We start from the raw sequence: 23,956 nt of genomic DNA, 5'->3' as shown, positions 1-23,956 counted from the left end.
AAATCATAAACATTATTTCTTGCCTTTCTGAAATGCATTTTCTCAAGTAGACCCCAAGTTGAATAATGACCATCCTACTTTTTCTAAACAATGGCCATATATTCTAATTAACTCATATTATATACTATAATACACTATATTGTAGCATAAGGTTGTCAAATGAGGACATTTATATGACAGTGCATTGTAATCTGACAGTAAACATTGAAATGTTGGATCATGTCTGTCTTAAGTAATAGCTGTGGCTGAAATTATAAATCATTCCTTGTCTCTATATACCTATAAATGACTGGTTGTGAACCTACTTCTTCATTGCTACATTTCATTTAAATTCTCTGTTTAATTTGGTTCTTCAGCACTAATTCAAAAACACAGGGATATAACATGAAGAGAAATTAAGAATATTTTAAGATTTTTTTTTCATTAACTCTTACTTTCTGTGCTGGATGAAAAACAAAAACAAGACATTGGAGAGGTTAGGAGCAATCTCACCTAAACCTTCTACATCTTCCCTCCCTCCCTCTCCCTCTCTCTCCCTCTTTCTCTCTCTCTCTCCTCCCTAACTCTTGTATATTAGTTATATTCATCCTCATTTTCTTTTTTTTTAAATTTTTTATTTATTTATTTGAGAGTGACAGACACAGAGAGAAAAACAGGTAGAGGGAGAGAGAGAGAATGGGCGCACCAGGGCTTCCAGCCTCTGCAAACAAACTCCAGACGCGTGCGCAACCCTTGTGCATCTGGCTAACGTAGGACCTGGGGAACTGAGCCTCGAACCAGGGTCCTTAGGCTTCACAGGCAAGCGCTTAACCGCTACGCCATCTCTCCAGCCCCATCCTCATTTTCTTAGTGGGCACTGACCTGTGACTCCCAGTACCAGCATGGGGCTATCATCCACAATGAGCTTTTGATCATAAAAACCTACAAGGTTTCCTAAAACAATGACAGATTTCTGACAGAGTACTTGATGACCCACCAAAGATCAGTGGTAAGACCCTATTGCTGAAGACACCATATACAGCTGACACAAAAAATGGAATGGCATGGCTGGAAGCCAGGAGAGAGTCAGTCCCCAGAGAGTCAGCATATTTAGTGCCAGAAGGTGCTACATGGGCAACTGGGGGTAATAACCAATATCTCTCCAAGAAACTCATGGTCTAACCTACTTAGCAACAAATAACTGGTTGTGATGCCCACACAAGTGTAATAGTGGCACACAGCCATGGTGGGGAACCAACTGCTCTTGATTTGGCTAACTGATGTCCTCAGTGGTATGGGACCCATAGTTTGAGCTGGGAAACAAGTCAGAATCATATCCAAACATAAACCCTCTCTCCAATATCAAGCTACCATCAATCATGGGGTAAAAGAGGGCCTACACCTATTAAACTATTAAAAAAGTAAGGGTTATTTCATTCGTCCTGGGACTAACTTACTCTCCATTGGAGAATCTGCTTCTCTTTTTCCAGATAGATGCAGATCCTAAGGAGAGAGCCACCCCATCATACCTCAAAAGGGCCCCAGCAGAAACCAAGGAAAATTAGCGAAACAAGCAAGGGTGCTGATTTCCTGACGAACCAGATACCAGCACAAGGGGGAAGGAGACCAACACAGAGAAAAATCAACTCCTACCAAATCAGAGAGCCAGAGCCTCAGAGGCCCCCAACACCTCATCACTGAAGCAGGCCAAAAATGAACCCAACATGGCTCAGGGAAATTTTGTGGAAGAGGGGCTGGAAAGAATGTCAAAGCCACATGTTGGGTCATGATATGCAGAGACATTTATCGTACCAATAACTGTGGGCTAACTCCACAAGGCATGACCCATATACCTCAACAAGGAGTGGCCAATGGGGAGAGGGTAGGTCACGGATGAGCCTAATAATGGTACCAAACTGCCTGTATTTGCTGAATAGAAAACTAATTAAAAAATGTTTTAAAAAAATGAAATATGAAATGAAATGAAATGAAATGAAAGCAAAAAAATAGCCTCAAAAAAGGAAGTTTTATTAGAGCTCTCAATTTAATGTGAGATGCCACCTTACATTAATGTTTTCATGAAAATAATATAAAAATATGTCAACTGACATTTTTCTCAGTATTAAAATTGCTGTAGAAAGTTTAAAAAATTACTACTTATAGTCCTTTTACATGCCTCCCTACACTATGTGGTTTAGCATTTTTTAAATATTTTGTTTATTTTTATTTATATTTTTGAGAGAGACAGACAGAGAGAGAAAGAGAGAGAGAGGGAGAGAGAATGGGTGCATCAGGGCCTCCAGCCACTGCAAACAAATTCCAGATGCATGTGCCACCTTGTGCATCTGGCTTGCATAGGTCTGGGGAAATGAACCTTGAACCAGGGACCTTATGCTTCACAGGCAAGTGCTTAACCACTAAGCCATCTCTCCAGCCCTGGTTTGGCATGTTTAATATTAACTCTGCTGTGAACTACTCAAGGGTTGTGAAGAATACATGAGCATCTGATATAATAAGATCTGGACGCACATAATCTAACCCAACTTCATGAACAAGGTAGAAATGAAGCTCCAAGAAAACAGTATCCAATGGTTGGCTAATAAGGTATGATTTCCCACTTGAGAATATCACTAAATAACTAGGTTATGTATAGCCAGGCTAAGCTAAAAAGCCTCTACACAGCAACAGAAGCAATTAACAGTGTGTGGATATCTTCCAGGAGAGAAAATGTGTGCAAACTATACATCTAAAATGAGGAGCGCATCATATATATATAATCAAAATGTTATGCCTGAACATTTTATCAAAAGAACATGTACAAATGGTCAACAAGGATATGAAAAATGCTCAGAATTACTAATTAGAACACAAATAAATATATCACCTGAATAAGAATGACCTATCATAATGACGAATCATTTTTAAATACACCATGTTGAAGAGAAAGGGGGAATTTTTGGACATTATCAGTGCAAAAACAATACGGCAGGTTCTTCCAAAAGTAATTTAGTTAAATGAATAGAACTATCATATGACCCAGCACTCCCACTACTGTGTGTGTTTACAAAGGAATTGAAATCAATACATCAAAAGGAAACTTACCTTTACCTATGCTTTGTAGCGTGAAGCATAATGGGCAAGAAATGAAAAGAAAATAAATGTCCCGATGAATAAAAATATGGCACATCTACACAATGAAATATCGTTATCCATAACAAGAATGAAATGCCATTAGCATCAGTGTGAAAGAAACTAGAGTACATTGTGTCAAGTGAAATAAGTGTGGCAAAAAATACAAAGACAAAAGCTGCATGATCTCACTTGTCTGTTGACCCTGCACCAGGGGCATCCCCGAGAACTTGCGAGTTCAGTGGGGATTCCCAGAGGCTGGAGCGGCGGGAAAGGGAGAAGATGGGCAGAGAGTTCAAAGTTACGGTTGGACATTGTGCCTTCACTGTCACACAGTGTGTTGACTAGAGACAACGATGATGTTGAAAGCTAAGAAAATGATGATATCAAAAGACTAAGGAAGGGCTTGAGAAATGGCTTAGCAGTAAAGTGCTTGCCTGTGAAGCCTAAGGACTCCAGTTCGAGACTTGATTCTTCTGGACCCACGTAAGCCAGATGCACAAGGGGGCACATGCATCTAGAGTTCACTTACAGTGCTGGGAGACCCTGGCATGCCCATTCTCTCTATATATCTGCCTCTTTCTCTCTCTTTCTCTCTGTTATTCTCAAATGAGTAAATAAAAATAAAAACAAACAAAAGGCTAAGGAAAGGGGAAAAAAAGGATCCTGGAAGTTTCTACCATGATAAGGAGAGAAAGGAGATAGACATGTCAAAGCTGAGTTTTATACCTGAGCATTCTAACACATGCACACATACGTGCACACTCACACTCACTCCTACCAAAGCATCACATGATATCTGATACATATGTACAATTGTGTCTTATATGTCTGCTATAAGTGACAGTAGCAATATATTTCAGAAAATAATAATTTTATATATACATACATATATATAAAATCTGAGCTGAAATAACAGTATTTTTGGCATTAAGTGGAATGGTTCACATCCTTGGCTTTGGTCTGGATCCCGCAGTTCCCAAACCTCAGTTCCTTTATTAAAAGCTGTCTTCACAGTTTTTTTTTTTTTTGTTTGTTTGTTTCAGTCAGACCCCAATAGTACTTATCCATTGTATTGCTGTAATGCAATAGTGTCCATAAAGCATTCACAACTTTGCAGAAAATGCTGCCTTTTGGCCACTTTTGGTCAAATATCACACTGATTGTGCCCTTTCCCAAGTGTTACTGGTTAAAGGAATATTATAATTATAATATTATAATGGCAGCACTTTTCCCTACCAAACTAATGTAAAAGTACTGTGCTGAAAATAGCTACTTATTGTGCACATTTAAGTCAGCACAGAAGCAGACATTTCAGTGAAAAAGATAGTATTACTACTTGCACTGATAGCATATTTTATAAATGTCATCCCAACTCAAAGTTGTGGAACCACCTCATGTCTAGCTATTAATTATGACAGAAGTCTGAACTGTTGTTATTCCCTTGCTTTAAGCACTTTATGAAAATAAAATACCTGCTCCTGGTCTAGACACATGGCTTAGCAGTTAAGGAGTTTGCCTACAGAGCCAAAAGACCCAGGTTTGTTTCCCCAGGACCCACGTTAGCCAGATGCAAAAGGGGGCACAAGCATCTACAGTTCTCTCTCTCTCTCTCTCTCTCTCTCTCTCTCTCTCTCTCTCTCTCTCTCTCTCTCACACACACACACACACACACACACACACTTTGTCTCTCCCTCTTTCTTTCTGTCAAATAAATCAATAAATATCTTTTTTAAATTACCTGATCTCACTCTTGGTTAGAGAATCTATTGTATTTTAAAGATGGCAGAGAAAACCAAGGTGAACCACAATCCACCCATAAGACAACAGGATAGCCAGCCAACTCCCCACCACAAGAAGTGCCATGTCTACCACATGTGCCAGAGCCCAGGAGAAGTAGCAACATAAACACTGCTCTCACTGCTAGCCTGACAACCAGCTCCAGGGTGATGGTGACAGACACGCTGATCAATCAAATTGCATCAAAGCAGAAATCCAGAGGCTACAGAGAACTCAACACTAAACCAGACTTCCAACAGGCCTGCCGTGGCTCAGGGAACATTGTGGAAGAGGGGCCAGAAAGACTGTAAGAGCCACAGGGTGGGTAAGAATATCCTGAGGCATGGTCCCTACACTGCACCACAGGGACTGACTGACATCTTCACGAACCCACAGTGAATACCATAGCCCTACCAAGGAAGGCCTCCAATGTAACAGGGCAGGAGCTAGGCAATAAGAATTTAAGCTGTTATATGGGTGTGTGTGTGTGTATATATATATATATATAATTAAAATGCATGTGAGCATTAACAAAAAGTGAGTAATTTTTTAAAACACATGGAGTGAAACCTGGTTTCTGGAAGGGCTCCCATTCTCCAGTGTGACAGGCTGTGAAGTGTTTGCAGCAATGTGCTGATGGCAGCCATGTCACTGACTTTAGAACACATTCTGGTCATTGCTATCTCTTCCCGTTTGCCTGCAGTGAGCTCTCACATAATTAGGGCTGGATACACCGCACTTTTAAAATTAAACCAAGCCTCTGGGAGGGAATCGTAGAAATAGATGGTTAAGGACACCCAGGCAATTAAAAAGCATGATAAAGTTAAAAATTGAAGATAGGAAAGTAGGTTAAGAACATTTTCACTCCTTTTCAGGCATAGTTTGTTGATACGGAAGAAATATGTATCAGTTTTATTTCACATAGGAAATATATGAAACAGGTAATTCTCATGTCACTCAATTAGTAAATGACTTGTTAATATATGAATGAAATTTGTCCCTTCTAAGCATGTAATTCTGAAATAACTTTCCATTCAATTTATGTTTTTAAAAAGCTTAAAAATTCTTCATGCCTTCTGGCAATCATAAAAGTGAAGTGGTGAACTGATAAATATTTAAACATGAAGTTTTTATGAGATAATTTTCTTGGCAATATTTTTTTTAATAAAAACAGTACACAAGGGCTGGAGGGATGACTTGGCTGTTAAGGCACTTGTCTGTCAAGCCTAATGACCCAAGTTGTATTTCCCAGTACCCAGTAAAGCCAGTTGAACAAAGTGGTACGTGCATCTGGAGTTCATTTGCAGTGACTGGAGGCCCTGGGGAACCCATTCTTTGTCTCTCCTGTCTCTCTCTCTCTCCTTGCAAATAAATAAATAGATAAAACAGTTCACATAATTATTGATTATGATTGCTTAAAAGCAGGTAATAGAAGAGGGGACGGTTCAGCAGAAGTGGGGGAAATCAACCACCCTAAGTGTGAGTTCATCACACTTTGATCCAGAAACTGAGCCTTATCAGCAATTCAAGAAGCCATTCACATGTACAGCCTCCACAGCTCCCTTTCTGTCCTTTAAAGTGTCAGTTCTGCTGCAAGACCAGGTGCTTCCTAGACGTGGTCTGTAGATAAACATAGCTATGTACTCTACATGGTATGTTTGCGTGCCCTCATCTCCATTTTTTTCAACTTTAAGAATCTTCTACCAGTTCCCCATCCACTCCTTTTCCTCACATCTGTCACAGACTCTGGAGAGCTGGCTGGACTTTGCTTATTACACACCCAAAACACACAGCTCAGCCTGATCTCCTTCTTGGATGTGGACACCTGAACCCAGATACCTACTTCAATTCAGAGTCCACCTGCTTAGCTAACTACAAACAGTTAAGAAGTTTTTCATAAGAAATACTCAATGCTTGCTTGTGCTTTGATTTGATGTTAATGATCATCAATACTCAACTGCATACATTAAAAAAAAAAATCCTTCTACCTCTGCATCCTGAGTGCTGGGATTAAAGACGTGCGCCACCACGCCCGGCTCAAAGTTCTTAAGCGCCTACTTTGTGCCATTCATTTTTCTAGACCTTCCACTGTAGTAATTAAAATAATAAAAGTATTTACCCTGGTGAGGTTGAAATTACAGGTGGGTGCCAAAAAATAATGAAGTAAATAAACACAACACTCATCACTATAAATTGTGCTAAGACATCTGAAGAAAGAGTAAGACTAGAGTTGTATAGAAAACCTCAAATCAGAGGCTTTATGTTTGGTTGTAACAGATAAAATTATATTTGTTTATAACATTACATAATTATAACAAGACTACAGGAGTCCTGGAGAGATGGTTTAGTGGTTAAGGTGCTTGACTGTAAAGCCCAAGAACCCAGGTTCAATTCTACAGGACACATAAGTCAGATGCACAAAGTAGTGCATGTGTCTGGAGTTCAATTACAGCAGCTGGAGGCCCTGGCAGACCCATTCTCTCTCTCTCTGTATCTCTCTCTCTTGCTCTCGCTCTCACTCTCATGTCCTGTCAAATTAATAAAAAAAATTTTTAAATACCATCTTTGTTTTCACATATTTGAAATGTGTCAATTGTTCTTCAAGACAATTTCCTATACTACACATTGCCAATAATTATTCTATATATGATGTCAAATTAGCCTTTAAAAATGATGCAACAATTTACATTCTCTATAGTGATAATGCAGACAATGCTTCCTTGATGAATTACTAAATAATTCACTAGTCCATGGGCATTTTCTAGGTTTCATTATTTCATTGTTGTCTTATCATTTATACATTTCAACCTAATTTTGGATTTAGCATCCCATAAAATAATATAAATGGATTTCCTCAGTAATTTCCCTTTAACACAATGTTTCAAAATTCAAAATAGAGCATACAGTTTATGTTTTTCATTTTAGAGTTGGCAGAACTTTCTTTATAGTTATCATCTGTGTTGGTTTATTGTGGAGCTACTAATATATTTTAATATACGTGTAATCAACCAATCATTGGTTGGTTTTAATCAGCACTTTAAATCAGAGAACATATTCCCAGAATATCATTCATCCTCTTCCCTCCCCAAAGTATATTTGTAGTTATAACCTTGTACTCCCTTACAGGTATTGACCTATCCGGAAAAATTCCTCTGTATTCAACCAGTCAAAACTAAGTAAGATAGCAAGCCTCAAAGGTAGCCTCTTGATTCACAGGAAATCCTTTCTTTCCTCTAAGCATTTGGGTGCAGCTCAAATTTTAAATTTGCTTACTCAAGTAAAATCTTATCCTTTCACCTTATATACATTGTTTTAGTATCTCTATTTCTTTTTTTACAATATTAGGTAGACCAAGAAATCTTGAAAGATTTTTATTAATTTATTTGAGAGGGAGAGAGAAAGAGAATGAATAGGTAAGTCAGGGCCTCCAGCTGCAGTAAACAAACTCCAGACACACGAACCATTTTGTGTACCTGGCATTACATAGGTACTAGGAAGCCAAACCTGGGTCCTTAGGCTTTGTAAGCAAACATCTTAACTGCTAAGAAATCTCCAGACTGACCAAGGCATCTCAATGTAGGTATCCTAAATAAATATGCTTCAGATGAACCACAAACTCCTTCAAACCATAGACAAAATATTGCAAACACAGGTTATTCTCAGGACAAAGGGCTCTAGCATTTCATCTAATTCTGGAATTATTATCAATCGGTATAAATCCCTTTAAGAACAGGTCACAAAGGACATTGGTTAGGAAGTGAGATTTCAAATGCCATTATTTCACATTAGAAATATTTATCCTTTTTGTTTGGTTTTGTTTTGTTTTTGAGAGATGGTCTCATGTCACCTGGACTGGCTTTGGACTCACCATGCAGCTGAAGATGGCTTTGAACTCATGATGCTCCTGCCTTCACCTCTTAAGTGTTGGAATCACAGGTGTGCACCATCAGAACTGGCTAATAAATTCTTAAATTATGTACATGAATAGCCATTTCAATAGACTGCCAAATTTTGTCAATAGAAATGGAAGAATCTAGCAAGGGATGACTCATTTTACATGGCTCACACATAACAGTTAATTGACTTGAAATAGGAACCCAAGTGTTTTATGTCATATGTGAAGAAAATGAATTCAAATAGGAAGGCATGCATTAACACCTTACCACTAGAGTTTTCCTAAAATCTATTCCCAAATGCTTGCTACTGTGGCACATTATACCAACTTACTGTTCTTATATGAACTGATACATCTAACTGCACCTTTTTATTCTTTTCAGGAAGAGGGTGAATTAGAAGTTTCCCAGAGCTAATTACCTCATCATAATAGATTTGTTTTTCATGGCACACAGAAAACATGCCTTTGCAGTTCGGGATTCTTCTCCCAAGACCTCCGTGAAAATAAAAAGAAAACAGTAGTCCACTTACAGGCTCCTCCATCCACATGCCTTTGCTGAAGAAATATTTTAGACAGGTATGGACTTAGAGAATATGTTTTTTTCTTTTCTCAAAAGAAATCATGCTTTATTTCAGCTTGGTTTTATTTTCATATAGTAACTAAACTGAGGTGATACTAAGTGCAAAGTATAATTTGTTAATACTAAATTCAAAAATATGTGCACATATATACCATGTATAGTCTAAAAGCAGAGACATTAATTGCATATATGCCCAGAAATACTCATATTTAATTGAGGAACCTGAGGCCCAATCACTAAGGTAGTGGAGATAAACTTTTATCCCACATAGTTACCTCAAAATAAAGTAAAACAACATGAAAGGATTATAAGAACACATAAACCTTGCCCTGTTCATTTCATTTCACATGTCTGCTCCCCAAAAATTCAACTATCCTGTTTCTTTTAGTAATTAATGCCTGTGTCGCAGATATATAGACTTACTGACTTTCAACAGTGTTAGCATCTAATTAGAGGCAGTAAGGACTGACCTTTCATTCGCCAGGAAAACCTCATTTACCTTCCCCCTGCCCTTGCAGAATGATTGTGCCAGACTTTTTGCTAACATGCAGACATGATGAGTGTTATTGATTGCCAAACAAAGCAACACTTTGTAATTTGCTTCCTCTTCTTAGAAACCTCTGCATCACTCTGGAGTTAACAAAGACTTCCTGTTGCAGCCACAAGGTACATGACCAAAAGCAGCTTGTGGGAGGAAAGGGATTGTTTTTGCTTACAGACTCAACTTCATGGCAGGGAAAACATGGAGAGGCTGAGCATCACCTCCTGGCCAACATCCAGCGGACAACAGCAGCAGGAGAGTGAGCCAAATACTGGCAAAGGGAAGCTGGCTATGGCACCATCCCATCCACAGCAACACTCCTCCTCCAGCAAGGTACAGATTGCCACCAGCTGGGGATCAAGCACTCAGAACACATGAGTTTATGAAAGACACCAAATACAAACCACTACAAGGTCTCTGTTTATTACTTGTATCCAATATACAACTATTTACATGAAAATCAGAGACATCTTGTTCTAAGTATGTGGCATATCTACAATATCATTTTTTAAATTTTGTTTATTTTTATTTATTTGAGAGTGACAGAGAGAGAAAGAGGGAGAGAGAGAGTGAGAGAGAATGGGCGTGTCAGGTCCTCCAGCTATTGCAAATTAATTCCAGACACATGTGCCCTCTTGTGCATCTGGCTAACATGGGTCCTGGGGAATCGAGCCTCGGGGTCTTTGGCTTCACAGGCAAGTGCTTAACCACTAAGCCATCTCTCTAGCCCTTTTTTTTTTTTTTGATGCCGGTGTCTTTTGTTCCTTCTGCTTGCCTCCCCTGGGCTAGCCTGCTCTCCTTCCAAGCTACTCAAGAGTGTGTGTGGCGCTTCCTCTCAAGATTCATCTTTGTTCCATTCCATTTCCTACGGCCTACATGCTCACGTTGTTCGATGTGTCTGCCTATCTTGCTGGAGCACACTGACTGGTAACTTTTCCAGGAAGGGAAACATAGATAGTCAATGCTAGACTTCCTAAATGTTAACTGTCTCTATTCTTCAAATTAGTGCAAATTTTTGAATTAATCTAGAGGTCTTTTCCATCTCAGATTTTCATAGATATTTTGTTGCATTATCATGCAACTTACAGAAGAGTTATCTCTTTGTTATGTGTATCTATGTCTGAAAGGTGCATATGTATATATATATGTGTGTGTGTGTGTGTGTGTGTGTGTGTGTGTGTGTGTGTGTGTGTGTATTTATATTTATATATTTTTTCTTTTCCTGAGGAGTTCTGAGGTCTGCACATGGTAAATCAGGGCATAGTTTTCTCGGGTGGTCCAGAGATCTGTGTCTCCAAATACACACTTTAGTTCATGTGATCTAGAAAGTTGTTTGGAATGTCTCTGATAACTCCAAACATCCATGTTCAGTTTGAACTCATTCTTGAACTCTCTTTAGTAGATTTCAGTCTCAGGAGTTGATTCTGTGTCTGGGCATATTTCCTTCAACTTTTGCTTTTCTTTTCACTGTTCTAAGTGCAGGAGGCTTCCTAGACAAATTCATTCCTTCTCAGCATTCTGTCTGAATGTCATGCAATTCTTTACTTTCATTTACTTGCTTGTCTTTGCACCCACACATGTGTACACATGCAAACACACCAGGGCCACTTTGCACTGCAAATAAAGATAAGACCATGGACACCTTTGTGCCTCAGGCTTACATGGGCAGCTTGGGAATTAAACTTTGCAAGCAAACACCTTTAACCACTGAGCAATCTTCTCAGCCCCACAATTCTTTTTTTGCCACACTATTCGTACAGTATAGTAAAATACATTTCTGCAGATATTATCATCAGCACTGTTTTTACATTGCAATTTTTCCTCATCTTAGTGCCTCTCCCTGTCTTCTAGATTGCCTTGGATTGCTTGATTTGATTCAGTCTTTCACTTTTAGGATGGTGACTACCATCAAATTGTGGCAATATTTGGCTTCCAACTTCTATTAAGCAATAAGTTACCCAAAATATAATTAAAACATCTATGCATGCATGTGGAGATTTTGGAAGAGTGATTAGTTAATAAACAAGATTTCTTTTATTGAAAGTCCTTTTAATGTATCCCATTGGAGGATTTCCTTTCAGTTTCTGGCCTGGGGAGAATTGATCTGGTTCCAAGCCTTCTAATATGAGCATGAGAATTCTGCATTCACTCAGGAAAGACTTAATCCCAGCCTGGCTTTCCTAAAACATTCTAAATTGGTCCAAATCCTCAACTTTTCTGGGGTTCATTGCATGAAGGACTATGAAAGTGGAGCATTTACAAATCCCCAACTCTTCTGGGGTTCATTGCATGAAGGACTATGGAAGCGGAGCATTCACAAATCCCCAACTCTTCTGGGGTTCATTGCATGAAGGACTATGAAAGTGGAACATTTGCAAATCCCTAACTCTTCTGGGGTTCATTGCATGAAACACGATGAAAGTGGGACATATTCTCCACTATTTCCACAAATGTTCAAGGTCTCTTCTCCTGCAGAACCTCTCTTTCTCATTGGGAAAGAGTTGAAGTGAGAATTAAGATTCAAAAAGAATTTAATTCTTGTCCCAGTTCTTATTGTCTATCTATGTCACCATGTTCCTGCCACCTTATCTCTCTGTAGTTTTATCTGTTTTCTTGTATATTGGGCAGCAAATGCAATGTTTGGGGCCCTTAGCTTCAAGTGGCATTGTGACCAGAACACCAGGCATGGGAAGAAAGCTCTCACTGTTTTCCTCTACATTTACCGCCTCTAAAACTGAACACACCCTGTGGGAGACTGCTTCTTTGTCTATTCCCCAGTAAATATCAAAACCCATTAGGCTGATCAAGAAATTTCTCTCTTAATTGGGGAAATGAGCAAGAGAGCAGCTTTCTTGGTGAACCTGGTACCAGCACAAGGGTGAAAGAGATAGACACAGAGGACACTCGACTACTACCAAACCAGAAACACAGAAGCTCCAAAGAGCCCATCACTGCAGTAGACCTAAAATGAACCCAAAGTGGCTCAGGGAAGTTCAGAGAAGAGGGAGCAGAAAGATCATCAGAGCCACAAATTGGGACATTATGCAGAGACATTGCCTCTCTCCCATAATTGATGGCTACCCCCACAATGCACAAACCACATTCTCTAGGAGGATAATGGCATCCCCAGTGAGGGAGGGTACCCTTAGAGGAGGGGGGCAGGGATGAGGGTTAGGATGGTACCAACTTGTGCTGAGAGGCATGTGCTGATGTTGCACAATCAGCTTATATATTTCTTTGATTGCACAGGATTTTGTAATTTTAGAAATATTGTCAACTATATTCTAATTAGCCCACCTAAGGGTTTTAAGGAGAATACTAGTCCTACTACATTACTGGACTCTTGTTAGTGTCTGATAGGAATGCATGGAAAGATAGAATGTCTGTTCCAAAACAGCCTGTGAATACTTTTACAGAAAGGTCAAATTAAGAATTGTCTTACCTGCTGTCAATATTCATCAATAAAATCAATATTATAGAATCTTTGCCTGTAGTCATTTCATTGCAGAATATAACGAAGTGCACGAAGATGTCTAATGGATCTCTGCTGAAAATATCTAAACTTGGGCTGGAGCGATGGCTCAGCACTGAAGGCCCTTGCCTGCCAAATCTTAACAACCCAGGTTCGATTCCCCAGTACCCTCATGAAGCCAGATGCACAAAGCAACACATGCAATATGGAGATTGTTTGCAGTGGCACTATGACCTAACATGCCCATTTTTTCCTCTTTCTCTATTTCTCTCTCTCTCCAAATAAATAATTAAAATACTTAATAAAAATGCTTAAATATTGCTGGGTGTGGTGGCACATGTCCTTAATCACAGCATTGGGAAGCTGAGGTAGGGGAATCACTGTGAGTACAAGGCAAGCCTCAGACTACATAGTGAATTCCAGGTCAGCATGGGCTAGGGTGAGATCCTACCTTGAAAAACTATAAACAAAGCAAAAAAAAAAAAAGAAAGAAAGAAAGAATGAAAAAGAAAAAGAAAAACAAACAAACAAGCAAAAAAACTGAAATATTTCAAACAATGCAGAAATTCTTGCCAGTATTTATTATTTATTTATATTTATTTTTACAAGTAGAAACACTCTGTAGGTATGCTTTTAGTTTTCTTGATTTTTTTTATTACAACTAAGAGTTTGCAAATAAAACCAGGCTTTTGCAAATAAGATCACCAATTTGTAAACTCAGCATGTATAATTCTTGCTTCTTTTCTTTGAATGAATGGTCAACTATTATGTTAAATAAAATAGCACAAGAAAATTAAAAACTTAAAAGTGACATGATTTTTTTCAGCATAAGTTAAGTAAGTCAACTGAATTTAGATTCAAAAATAATCAAATTTTGTATTGACATTTACATTCAAAAAATAGTAGGGTTGTAGAGATGGCTTAGTGGTTAAGGCATTTGCCTGCAAAGCCTAAGGACCCAGGTTCGATTCTCCAGAACCCACATAAGCTGCTTCTGGAATTCATTTGCAGTGGCTGGAGGCCTTTGTGTGTCTATTCTCTCTAACAAATAGATAAAAATAAAATTTTGTAAAATAATAGATTTGTGCTACTTAATTGCATATGTGCATCTCTTGAATAAAATAGCTTCTCTCACAAATGTAGACCATATCTATATGGTTGGTAGAGGGAGGGAAGAAGAGAAAGATAATGAGAGTGGGAATGGAACTATAAAGTTTTGTTTACAAAAAAAAAAAAAAGAAGAAAGAAAAGAATTCCAGGATGCAGTAGGGATTCTGTGTTTTTGGTTTTGTTTCTGAGAAACTAATGACATAAGTTGTATATATAATGCCTACAGAAAAAAATGTATTTTCCTAAGAAAATCATTTAACTTAATTAAAAATATTTTCCCTAGCATATGCAGATTTTCTTTATCATTATTACTACCTCTGCTCTGAAATATGTGGTGTCAGCCTACTTCATAGTGTGCTACTTCTTTGCACAAAATTATCATATGAAAACTTGGCCCAGATCTTGAAAATATTTGGAATTGTTCTTGCAGTCTACTGCCCCCTTGTCCAGACTCTGCTAGAATTACATGGTCTGTTCTTTATCCTAAGTCCAGGCTCTATCTCTAGACTGGGGGTGAATATCCTGAGGAACATGATGCTTACATTCAGAGTGGGGGTAGCTCCCACAAAATTCACGTCATGCACATTCTGAAGCATAGATTCATTGAGGGGAATAATGAAGAATTAAAGATAGGATCTTAATTATTTTGCTGGCAATGGAGTTTTGGATTGTGGACTATGAACAAGAAGGTATAGGTGAATTTGGTATAGTCAATTGAACCGTGATGAAAATAATATATGATACTCTCCACAACACACTTAAATTTCATCATTATTCACCTAAAACAAGTTCATAGATACATGGCCACCTTATTAAATATGATTAAAATAATGTACTTATGATACAAGAAGTACTCAAATGTAGGTTTAAGAGAAAAAAATAGTGTCAAAAGGATTAAAACAATCTGGAGATATTTTCAAATTAGATAACTTTATCACATACAATTCTTATTCATACATTTGCTGAAAAGTGAAGTTTTATGGAAATTATAGTGAGAAAATATACCTGAATACATTCGCATCTAGGAGTCTTTCAAATAATTCCATTTTAATGGGGCTTAACATTGCTACAACAATTAAGAACTACTTAATTAAATTTTAAGGTATAAAAAGATTCAAGTGATAAGTAAAAATAAGTAAATCCTTATGATTTATTTTTGTCTCTGTTGGCATGGGAAACGAAACATGCCTTGCTTTGAGAACACAAAACGCATTTACCTTGAATATAACGGTAGGCTAATTGGATCTTAAACCCCAGAAGGGTGAATTGTTTACTTGTGAGCAACTTCCAGAAGTAAATGGTCTCTCTGTGACGAACTGCAGAGTACCAGTGAAGGTTCTTTCCCCAGTGAACCCATGAGTGACCCTTGGCATCAGGACAAGTGCACACACTCTGAGGCAGAGACCAAGTGACTCGGAACGACGGTATGTTCAGAAAGTGACTCCTAGGTGTCGTCTTGAGTCCTTGGATATTTTGGCACAGTAAGCTTTTCACAGTTAGTCACAGTAAAGATGGAAAGCAGTGGCAGAGATAAAAATTCAAGGTAACACCCCCATAAACACACAATGAAGGACATATACATAGACTCTTCCCCCCGCCCCTCTTTCACACACACACACACACACACACACAAAATGAAGGGCACAATGTCAGCTGTCATCCATATAGAAGAGATGTATTGCTTAGGTTAACACGATCTAACTAAATACCATTAGAATCCCTAAATGAAAAAAAAAAAAATCTGGTGATAAGCTATTCCAAAAATAAAAAATGTCTTTATAATAAAAAGGATCCATTGGATTGGGGTATCACTTATTGGTAATTTGTCTAGCAATCGCAAGGCCCTGGTTTGATCCCCTGCAAAACACACACACACACCCAAAAGATCATCCTCAAAAGAATTCTAAGTATTCATTCTCAACTCTTTTTCATAATTATATCTACCAACTGCCTGTGAAGGCACCAGTCTTGTCTAGTGTCACATTAAACAAATGAAAAGCACAGTTTAAACTAATCAATACATCACTACAACTAGTAACCTCAAAATAGTAATATTTTGCCTTTAACTTAAATGTGTGTTTTTCCCATGATTTTTTTTTTCAAAGCTGAGATCACACTCCCACCACTCAGCAACGATGCACACTTTTAGGTGCATATCAACACTTGCTCTAATCTTGATGACTACACATGATGGGAAAAATTTTATTTTTGCTAATTTTCCCAGCTTCCACCCAGTGATTACCGTCTCAGCATCTACTTCCTCCCTGAAGGTTTCTGCTACTCTCTACTGAGAAAGAGGCAAGTGCAGAGCCTCTGCCCCACTTACTCCAGAGCTGCAATGAAGCTGCCTGCGAGACACAGCAATCGCACTGTGGGCTGGGGCTGCTGAGAGAGGACCTGGCAGGCTTCCTGTGAGCCTCCTAAGAGCGCAGCTCTGCCCCTAGAGGGAAGTGGAAAGGATCTGGCCGCCTATGCCATCCGGAGAGGGGAAACCAGAACATTATCCACAGTGTTAAAGCCGAGACATGCCATGGAGTACGATGCTACGCTCACAAGAGTAGGGCACAGCAATGACCCCAGTCTAAACTTCCTTAGCCACGCAAAGGCTTAAAAAGTGACAAGAAAAAAAAAATACACTCCATGTTTTTACTTCCAATGCCGTCCCTCTTCCAGGAGAGTGAGTTCTTATATGGCACTTTCTCTGATGCGAAAAGACTGATAAACTGAGGTCTGATGTGGTGGCAATTGTAGCAAAGTCTCTCCCTTAAAGTGTCTTCTTCTGGGAATGTCTGAGGTTAGCAAATCATAACCATAAAGATCCCCAGTATCTGCTAAAGGTCCCAAGCACATGGCTTTGCCTACAAAAAATTATTTGTCTATCTAACTGTCTATCTATCTATCTATCATCTATCTATCTATCCAACATCTACCATCTACCATTTGTCATCTATCTATTATCTATCTATCTATCATCTATCTATCTATCTATCTATCTATCTATCTATCTATCACCTATCTATTACCTGCCTATCATCTATCTATTATCTAAGTACTATCTATCTATCTATTTATTTATCTATTATCTATCCCCCTAGGATTTTTTTCTTTCTGGTTGTGTCGTATTGAATGCCATCCTCATGACCTATTATAAGTTTGGGGAAATCGTGGATTTGGTATTGAGATCAAACACTGCGGAAGTCATAGCCATTCCTTCCTATTGAGTGCTAACAACACACCATTAGTTCTTTTGACAGCCATTTCAGAAATGCACTCTATGCAGTAAACAGGAGTTTCAAAGTTGATGTTTCTCAAGTATCTTGTACTTCAAAAATCTAAATGATAATCTTTACTTAATTTATGTCTGCCATGTTCTTTCTGGCATTTACGCAAGGGGAAATTCAAATGTTCCAAAGCACTCCACATTGGAGTACACTCTTTCGTCAGCTCCTGTCTGAGCTGCATGTGGAAAGTGAATCATCCTTGATTTCAATTTCTTCCTCTGTTAAGAATCAGTGTTTATTTTTAAAAAGAGTTTTTGCCTCACAAGATTTTCTTGGGGCAATGTGGAGAATCTCTATATTATTGAATTCCATTCATCCATACGACTTGAATACTTTTACTTTCTGAAAGGTGGCCCCATGCTCTCATCCTGTAAGTGTAAGAAAGTTTAATTATTTAATATATGGCACCACTCTGAACAGGGTCATCCTGCTCATATTGCTGAATAAATAAAAGTATTCTATGTAACCACTACAGTATGATATTAAGTAAACAAAATGTAGCGCCTTGCATGCTAGCATTCGCTGAATGTCATATAGCTTTGGAAATATAACTTTCATTCGGTTATTAAGGCTTAAGGCTATTTTAAAATTATATGACTTTCAATATATTTCCGTGGAGGACTAGAGAAGAGATGGTATCCTATACTTAGATTCCCTCTTAAAATTCTAAAGAGTGTAACAATCTAATTTGCCCTAAAGAAAGAATGCCCAGGAGCTTGTTTGACTGTCTTCCTAAGGGAGGAAACTGTGCTTGGTTGTTTAGGAGGTTCATTGAGCCTGAATTATTTCAAATTTAATGATATGGACTATAAATAGCTTTGGATTTTACAAGTTTGCTAATGGTCCTGTGATTTTTTGGAAAAAAAATGCTTCTTAAATCCATCCACTCTGTGCATAACTAACCGAGACAGTGGCTTTTAGGGTAGACAGATATATCGGGGAAGGCAGACAGTCACCCTAGGCTTTGTTTGGCGGGACTGTTTCCACAGCCAGGATGATTCAGGACTGTGGACAGCTCCCGCGGAGGCAGCAGGTTAATGGGAGATTGCTCTTAGTTTATAAACATTCCTCAAAGAAAGGGTTTCATTGCTATATTTCTTTTCGGTTCAATGGAAGCCTGTTAATATGGTTAGCATGCACATATAGTCCTTTAATTTGCGTTTTTTCCCCTCTTGTTCTAACGAGTTCTATAAATAAACAAACAAACAAACACGGCAACATCATCCGGAGTTACTAGCTTGAGGGTTTGAAATGGAAACTCTAGCTTTGTTCGGGAGCTCACAAAACGCGAATGCACTGTGTGCCTAGCTAATAAGAAGATATTCTCCGCCGACCTTCATCTGTCAATCTCTGAATATGCTCAGAACCAAACGGACATTTGGACTGCAGAAAAGCTCAGAAAACTCATCTTAATTTTCCCCTGCTGACAGCTCCCTTGCCCATCCTCCCCGGCTGGGAAATGGGAAAGATATCTGAAACAGACTTGTAGTCAAGGTCAAGCGAGAGCGTCACTATTTCGGGAAGGGGGGCTCTGGAAACGCCCTCCCCCCGTCTCTGTTTTGGGAACTCGAGGCTTCCTGTCACGCTTCTGCCCAGCCTGGCGACGCTGGCTCCTCTGGAACCCAGTGTCAGACTGTCCACTTCAAGCTGCCCTTCCTGTGCCTGCCAAACCCTGTTCCGAGGAACTGCCCTGGACACACCGAGTGTCCATAGCATAAGAACAACAGATTAGCAGTCCCGATGGGGCCGGAGCTCAGGACAGCTTAGGGCTGTGAGTCACTGTCTGTCGCCAGTTTTCCATTCGTCTCAGAACCCCCCCCCCCATCACCATTTCCCCCTTTGTGGAGGGACCCACACCTTGAGGGAATAGCCCTTTTCTTCTGGCATCTCCGAGCTAAAAGTTTCCCTGGTACAACTTGAGCACCCTCCCATCCTCGGGCCACGTTGGCCTTCATTCCTTCTCCATCTGTCCCCAAAGTTCAAGAGCCTCCTTGGCGCTCTTAGGGGTGCAGAACAAGTCCATCGAGCCCTTCTCGGGTGGAAACTAGTTGCAAGAAGAGTGGAGCTGGGTCAGTCGGAGTGGGAACTACCCCACCCCGGCCGCCCCGCACCCCGCTTTGGTGCCCAGGGCGCCCTCTCCCAGGAGCGGGGATGGGTGGATCTGGGAAGGAGGGTGGTGCCCGGCGGTAGGGAGCCCTCACCTGAAATCACTGTATGGATGGATAATCCAGAAGCCTGCAGTTTTAACCCTTTCCTGCTCCTTCTCCACCGCCTTCTGGCTGCCGAACATGCGAAGGGAGAATTTGTTGACCCCCGGCTGGAGCATGGAGGTGAACTGGCGCTGCATGAAGCCGTACTGCCGCCGGGGCTCGGCGTCCTCCAAGCCGCTCGCCGCTTCTTCGCCGCCTCCTCCTCCACCGCCGCCGCCGTCCACCTTGAAGCACACGGAGTTGGCTTGTTGCTTCCCGGCCGCGCCGCCCCCCGGGGGGGTCCCCAGGCGCTTGTCGGCCGCCGCCGCAGCCACCGCCGACCCGGCTCCCGTCGCGGACGCCTTGACGGGGAAGACGCTGTTGCCATCGTCCCGACTGTTGGACGACGAGTTGGGCTTGCCACCTCCTTCCATGCCCGGGGCTCCAGACTCACTCGGAGCGGGGGGGAAGGGGGAACAGGAGGACGAAAGAGTGGTGCTGGTGGTGGTGATGGTGGCTGGCGGTGCTGGAGCCGGAGAGCCGAGATGCCTCCTCGCGACGGCGGCGGCGGCGGCGGCGGCGGCTGCTTGCTTCCCGCCCGCGCCGCTGCTCGCCGAGCGCCGGGCTCCCGCCGCCGCCGCTGCCCTCCGAGGATGCTGCGCTCCGGGGATGCTCCGCGGCGGCGCCTGGTGCTGAGGCTGAGGATGCAGGAGGCGCGCGCCGCCCGGAGATGCTCCGCTCAGCCCGCGCGCGCCGGCGCCCTCTGCTGGCGGCTCTGCGCCGGTGCCGCGCGCGCCCGGGACGCCTGGGGCTGCACTGGTGTGCCCCAGCGTGACATTGAACGCCCCGGCGCTCCCTCCCAGGCATTTATCTGTACGCGTTCGGAGAGAGAGGCCCCGGACGGGTGTGGGTTTGCACAGAGTGGGAGGAGAGGAGGGAGGAGTGAAAGAGAGAGAGAGAGAGAGAGCTAGCTTGAGTTGCAGTTGTCCAGAATAGTCTAAAACTCGTGCACACATTGTCTGGATGCCTGTTTGAATGCTGTTAGGGAAAACGAAAGGGTCAGGCTGATCTTTGCATGCCTGAAATTCAAACGTAGACCTACATGAACATCGCAAGAGCAATGAAAAGTAGATTTCATGACAGTAATTCATGAAGAGAAGGGAGGGTGGAGGAAGAAATAGAGAGGGAAACGCTACTAGATCTTTGTAACCCTAGGTAATCAGCTGTTTGGAGCTTTGCAGATTAACGCTCTGCACCTAGGGACAGACAGCTGACCTCCTTCCACTTATCCTGTTTATTCTTGAGCAGCTCCTTAAGCAGGAGTGGATTTCTTATTCTCACAAAGGCCACTCGCATCAATACACATCACGCGTGTGAACAGTTCTCTGGGCCACCAAGGAATACCTGAGAGGAGAATGTATGAGAGACCTGGCCTAAGTGTGTGTGTGTGTATATATATATATATATTAAGTAATATATATGTGTATATATATATTAAGTTGTATAATCAATAAACACACAGGGGGGTGCATTGCTGCTCTGTGTCCACCGATACCATGCTGGGAAGTCTAGATATCTTGGAAACCAGTAAGAATGTCATCATCATTTACGAGAGTAGAAAAATATTCTCAAGTGAACCTTACAGCATGCAGTGATGCTGAGAAAAGCACTCTAGATTCCGCTGAGACTCCCACACGTGCTGGATGAGCTAAAAGAAGACTCTGGCCCAAGTCACCGTTCATGCAGCAGGGTCTCCTGGGAGTCTTCAAGCTGCATGAATGTCCCCAAACATCTGTTCCAACCTTGCCTCTCTGATGGCAACATCTTCAAAGGAAACCTTGCCTTGCCAAGCTCCACATCTTTCTCATTCATGTCAGTTACAGGTATAATTTTTGGAGAGAAGATAGAATCAGTGTAAGAGCCTTTGTCAATCTAGCAATCATTAGCCAAGCATACAAAAAAAAGTGGTCAGCTAAGGTGGTTTCCTGGAGGGGGAAAAATAGAGAACTGAGGAAGCCAAATGAAAAGAAGGACAAGGATAAAGGATAAACACAGTAGAGGAGGGTAAAAGATACCAAGAACAAAATAGCAGAGGGAAAAGAAGATAAGAAAGAAGTTACTGGACCATCTCCTTCACCATTCTTCATGACACCCCTTCCCTTTCCTTTGACTATAGCTTGTTGCCAAGACCTGTGACCTGAGTCAGACATCATCTGTTTTCCATAGTGAAAATTCTCAACCCCAAGAACAGTATGCATGGCCAAATTTTTATGGTAGGACAGAGAGAAAACATGAATAGTGGAGAACTGTGATCTATGAACATAATAACAACCTTGAAAATCTACCTTCAGATGGAAACATCAGATGTCAAGGGCAGAAGGAAGCCACCTAAAGCCTGGCTCTACATAACTTATGTCTCAAGACTCAAGCTGCTTCTTTTTTTATTAGACTAAGTCATTTATCTACTTTCACCCATTCGGTATGCTTCCTCAAACCCTCTATTTTCAGTCAAGAGTGTGGAAATGTATATTTTAACATAAATTTTAAATTTTATAATAATGTAAAAATATGCCATCTAAAATGTTATGGTGACTAAGTATAAGTAAGTTTCTCTTCTTTTGGCCCCTTTTTGTTCTACTTCGACCTATTCTTCCACATAATGAGGCAGCTATTTCAGTAAAAGTTGTTTTTTTTTTTTTTTCTTGACTTTCACTGTTTGTACTAAATATGACAGAATTACTAAAAAACAAAATCCCCAAATAGAACTTGAAACATGTATAAAAAAAATCACAAGTCATTGGTTGCTGCAAGAGTAGCTTTGAGGCCCTATTTTATTCAATTTAATTCTCAAAAATACAGTTTATCTTAAATTTTCTGATGTATTATATCACCGTATTCAAAATCATCAGTGATCTAAAAAGTAAGATTTCTCCATTTCCCATTCACGGTGAAAGTAGTGTTGTTTAGGATGTAAGGTTTTTATTTTATTTTAAATTTACTTATTCATTTGAGAGATATAAAGAGAAAGAGGCAGATAGAAAGAGAGAAAGACTGGGTGTGCAAGGGCCTCAAGCCACTGCAAACGAACTCCAGACACATGCACCACCTTGTGCATCTGGCTTATATGATCCTTGGGGAATCAAACCTGGGTCCTTTAGCTTTGCAGGCAAATGCTTTAAACACTAAGCCATCTCTCCAACCCTAGGATGGTGACTTTTATGAAAAGCATTTTTAGAAGAAGAAAGTTGAACTTTTATGGTATTTTGGTGGAGTGAAAGAGCAAAAGCAATAAGGGAGAGAAATAATTGGAGTCCTGAACCATAAGGAGAATTTTTTGAGTGTCTCTGCATTAGTTAACTGTCTCAGATTGAAATCCCTTGAACTAAACAGATCCTTTTCTTTAAGTCATTTTAGAAATAATATTACCTCTATGTCTGGCTGTGTCATTAGCTGACCAAGATTTCAAGGTGCCTCTTTGTACTTACAGGGACCCAGTATGTGGGGTCTCATTAGAGAGTATCAATTATGAATTTATTTCATGAGGGTGTGCCACAATTATTTTTAATGATTGGTGCTTTAGGTCTGTTTGGGGTTTTTTTGTTGTTGTTGTTTTTTGGGTTTTTTTTTTGTTTTTTTGTTTTTGTTTTTCGTTTTTTGTTTTTTTTTTTGAGGCAGAGTCTTGCTCTAGCTCAGGCTGACCTGGAATTCACTATGGAGTCTCAGGGTGGCCTTGAACTCATGGCGATCTTCCTACTTCTGCATCCCAAGTGCTGGGATTAAAGGCGTACACCACCACGCCCGGCTGATTGGTGCTTTGTATACACAAGAATTGCATGCCTGTTAAAATGCCCCTCTGTCTTCTTTAATACTCTGCTCAAGTTAAAATTGTGACAACAGCAGAAGATTAATCAGAATCTTGAATAAAATCTCCATGAACCTGATGCAAGCACACGTGAAATGAGACCCCAAAAAGGACAAATGGGTAACTCAAAATTTGACAA

The 23,956-nt window shown here is 40.4% G+C and overlaps 1 protein-coding gene across 1 annotated transcript in view; it reads right to left on the bottom strand.

Annotated features, from left to right (window-relative positions):
• Hcn1 (hyperpolarization activated cyclic nucleotide gated potassium channel 1) overlaps positions 1-20,512 on the bottom strand; it is a 276,271-nt gene extending 255,759 nt beyond the window's left edge. The window contains exon 1 of the mRNA XM_045139016.1: positions 19,968-20,512. Within this exon, the coding sequence (XP_044994951.1) occupies positions 19,968-20,389 (422 nt within the window). The 5' untranslated portion in view covers positions 20,390-20,512. The remainder of the gene's footprint in view (positions 1-19,967) is intronic.
• Between the last annotated feature and the right edge of the window lie 3,444 nt (positions 20,513-23,956).

This window comes from Jaculus jaculus, chromosome 20, assembly GCF_020740685.1.
Source record: "Jaculus jaculus isolate mJacJac1 chromosome 20, mJacJac1.mat.Y.cur, whole genome shotgun sequence".
NCBI classification, from domain to species: domain Eukaryota; kingdom Metazoa; phylum Chordata; class Mammalia; order Rodentia; family Dipodidae; genus Jaculus; species Jaculus jaculus.
Note: the sequence above shows the minus strand (reverse complement) of the source record. Positions and strands in the feature narration are given on the sequence as shown.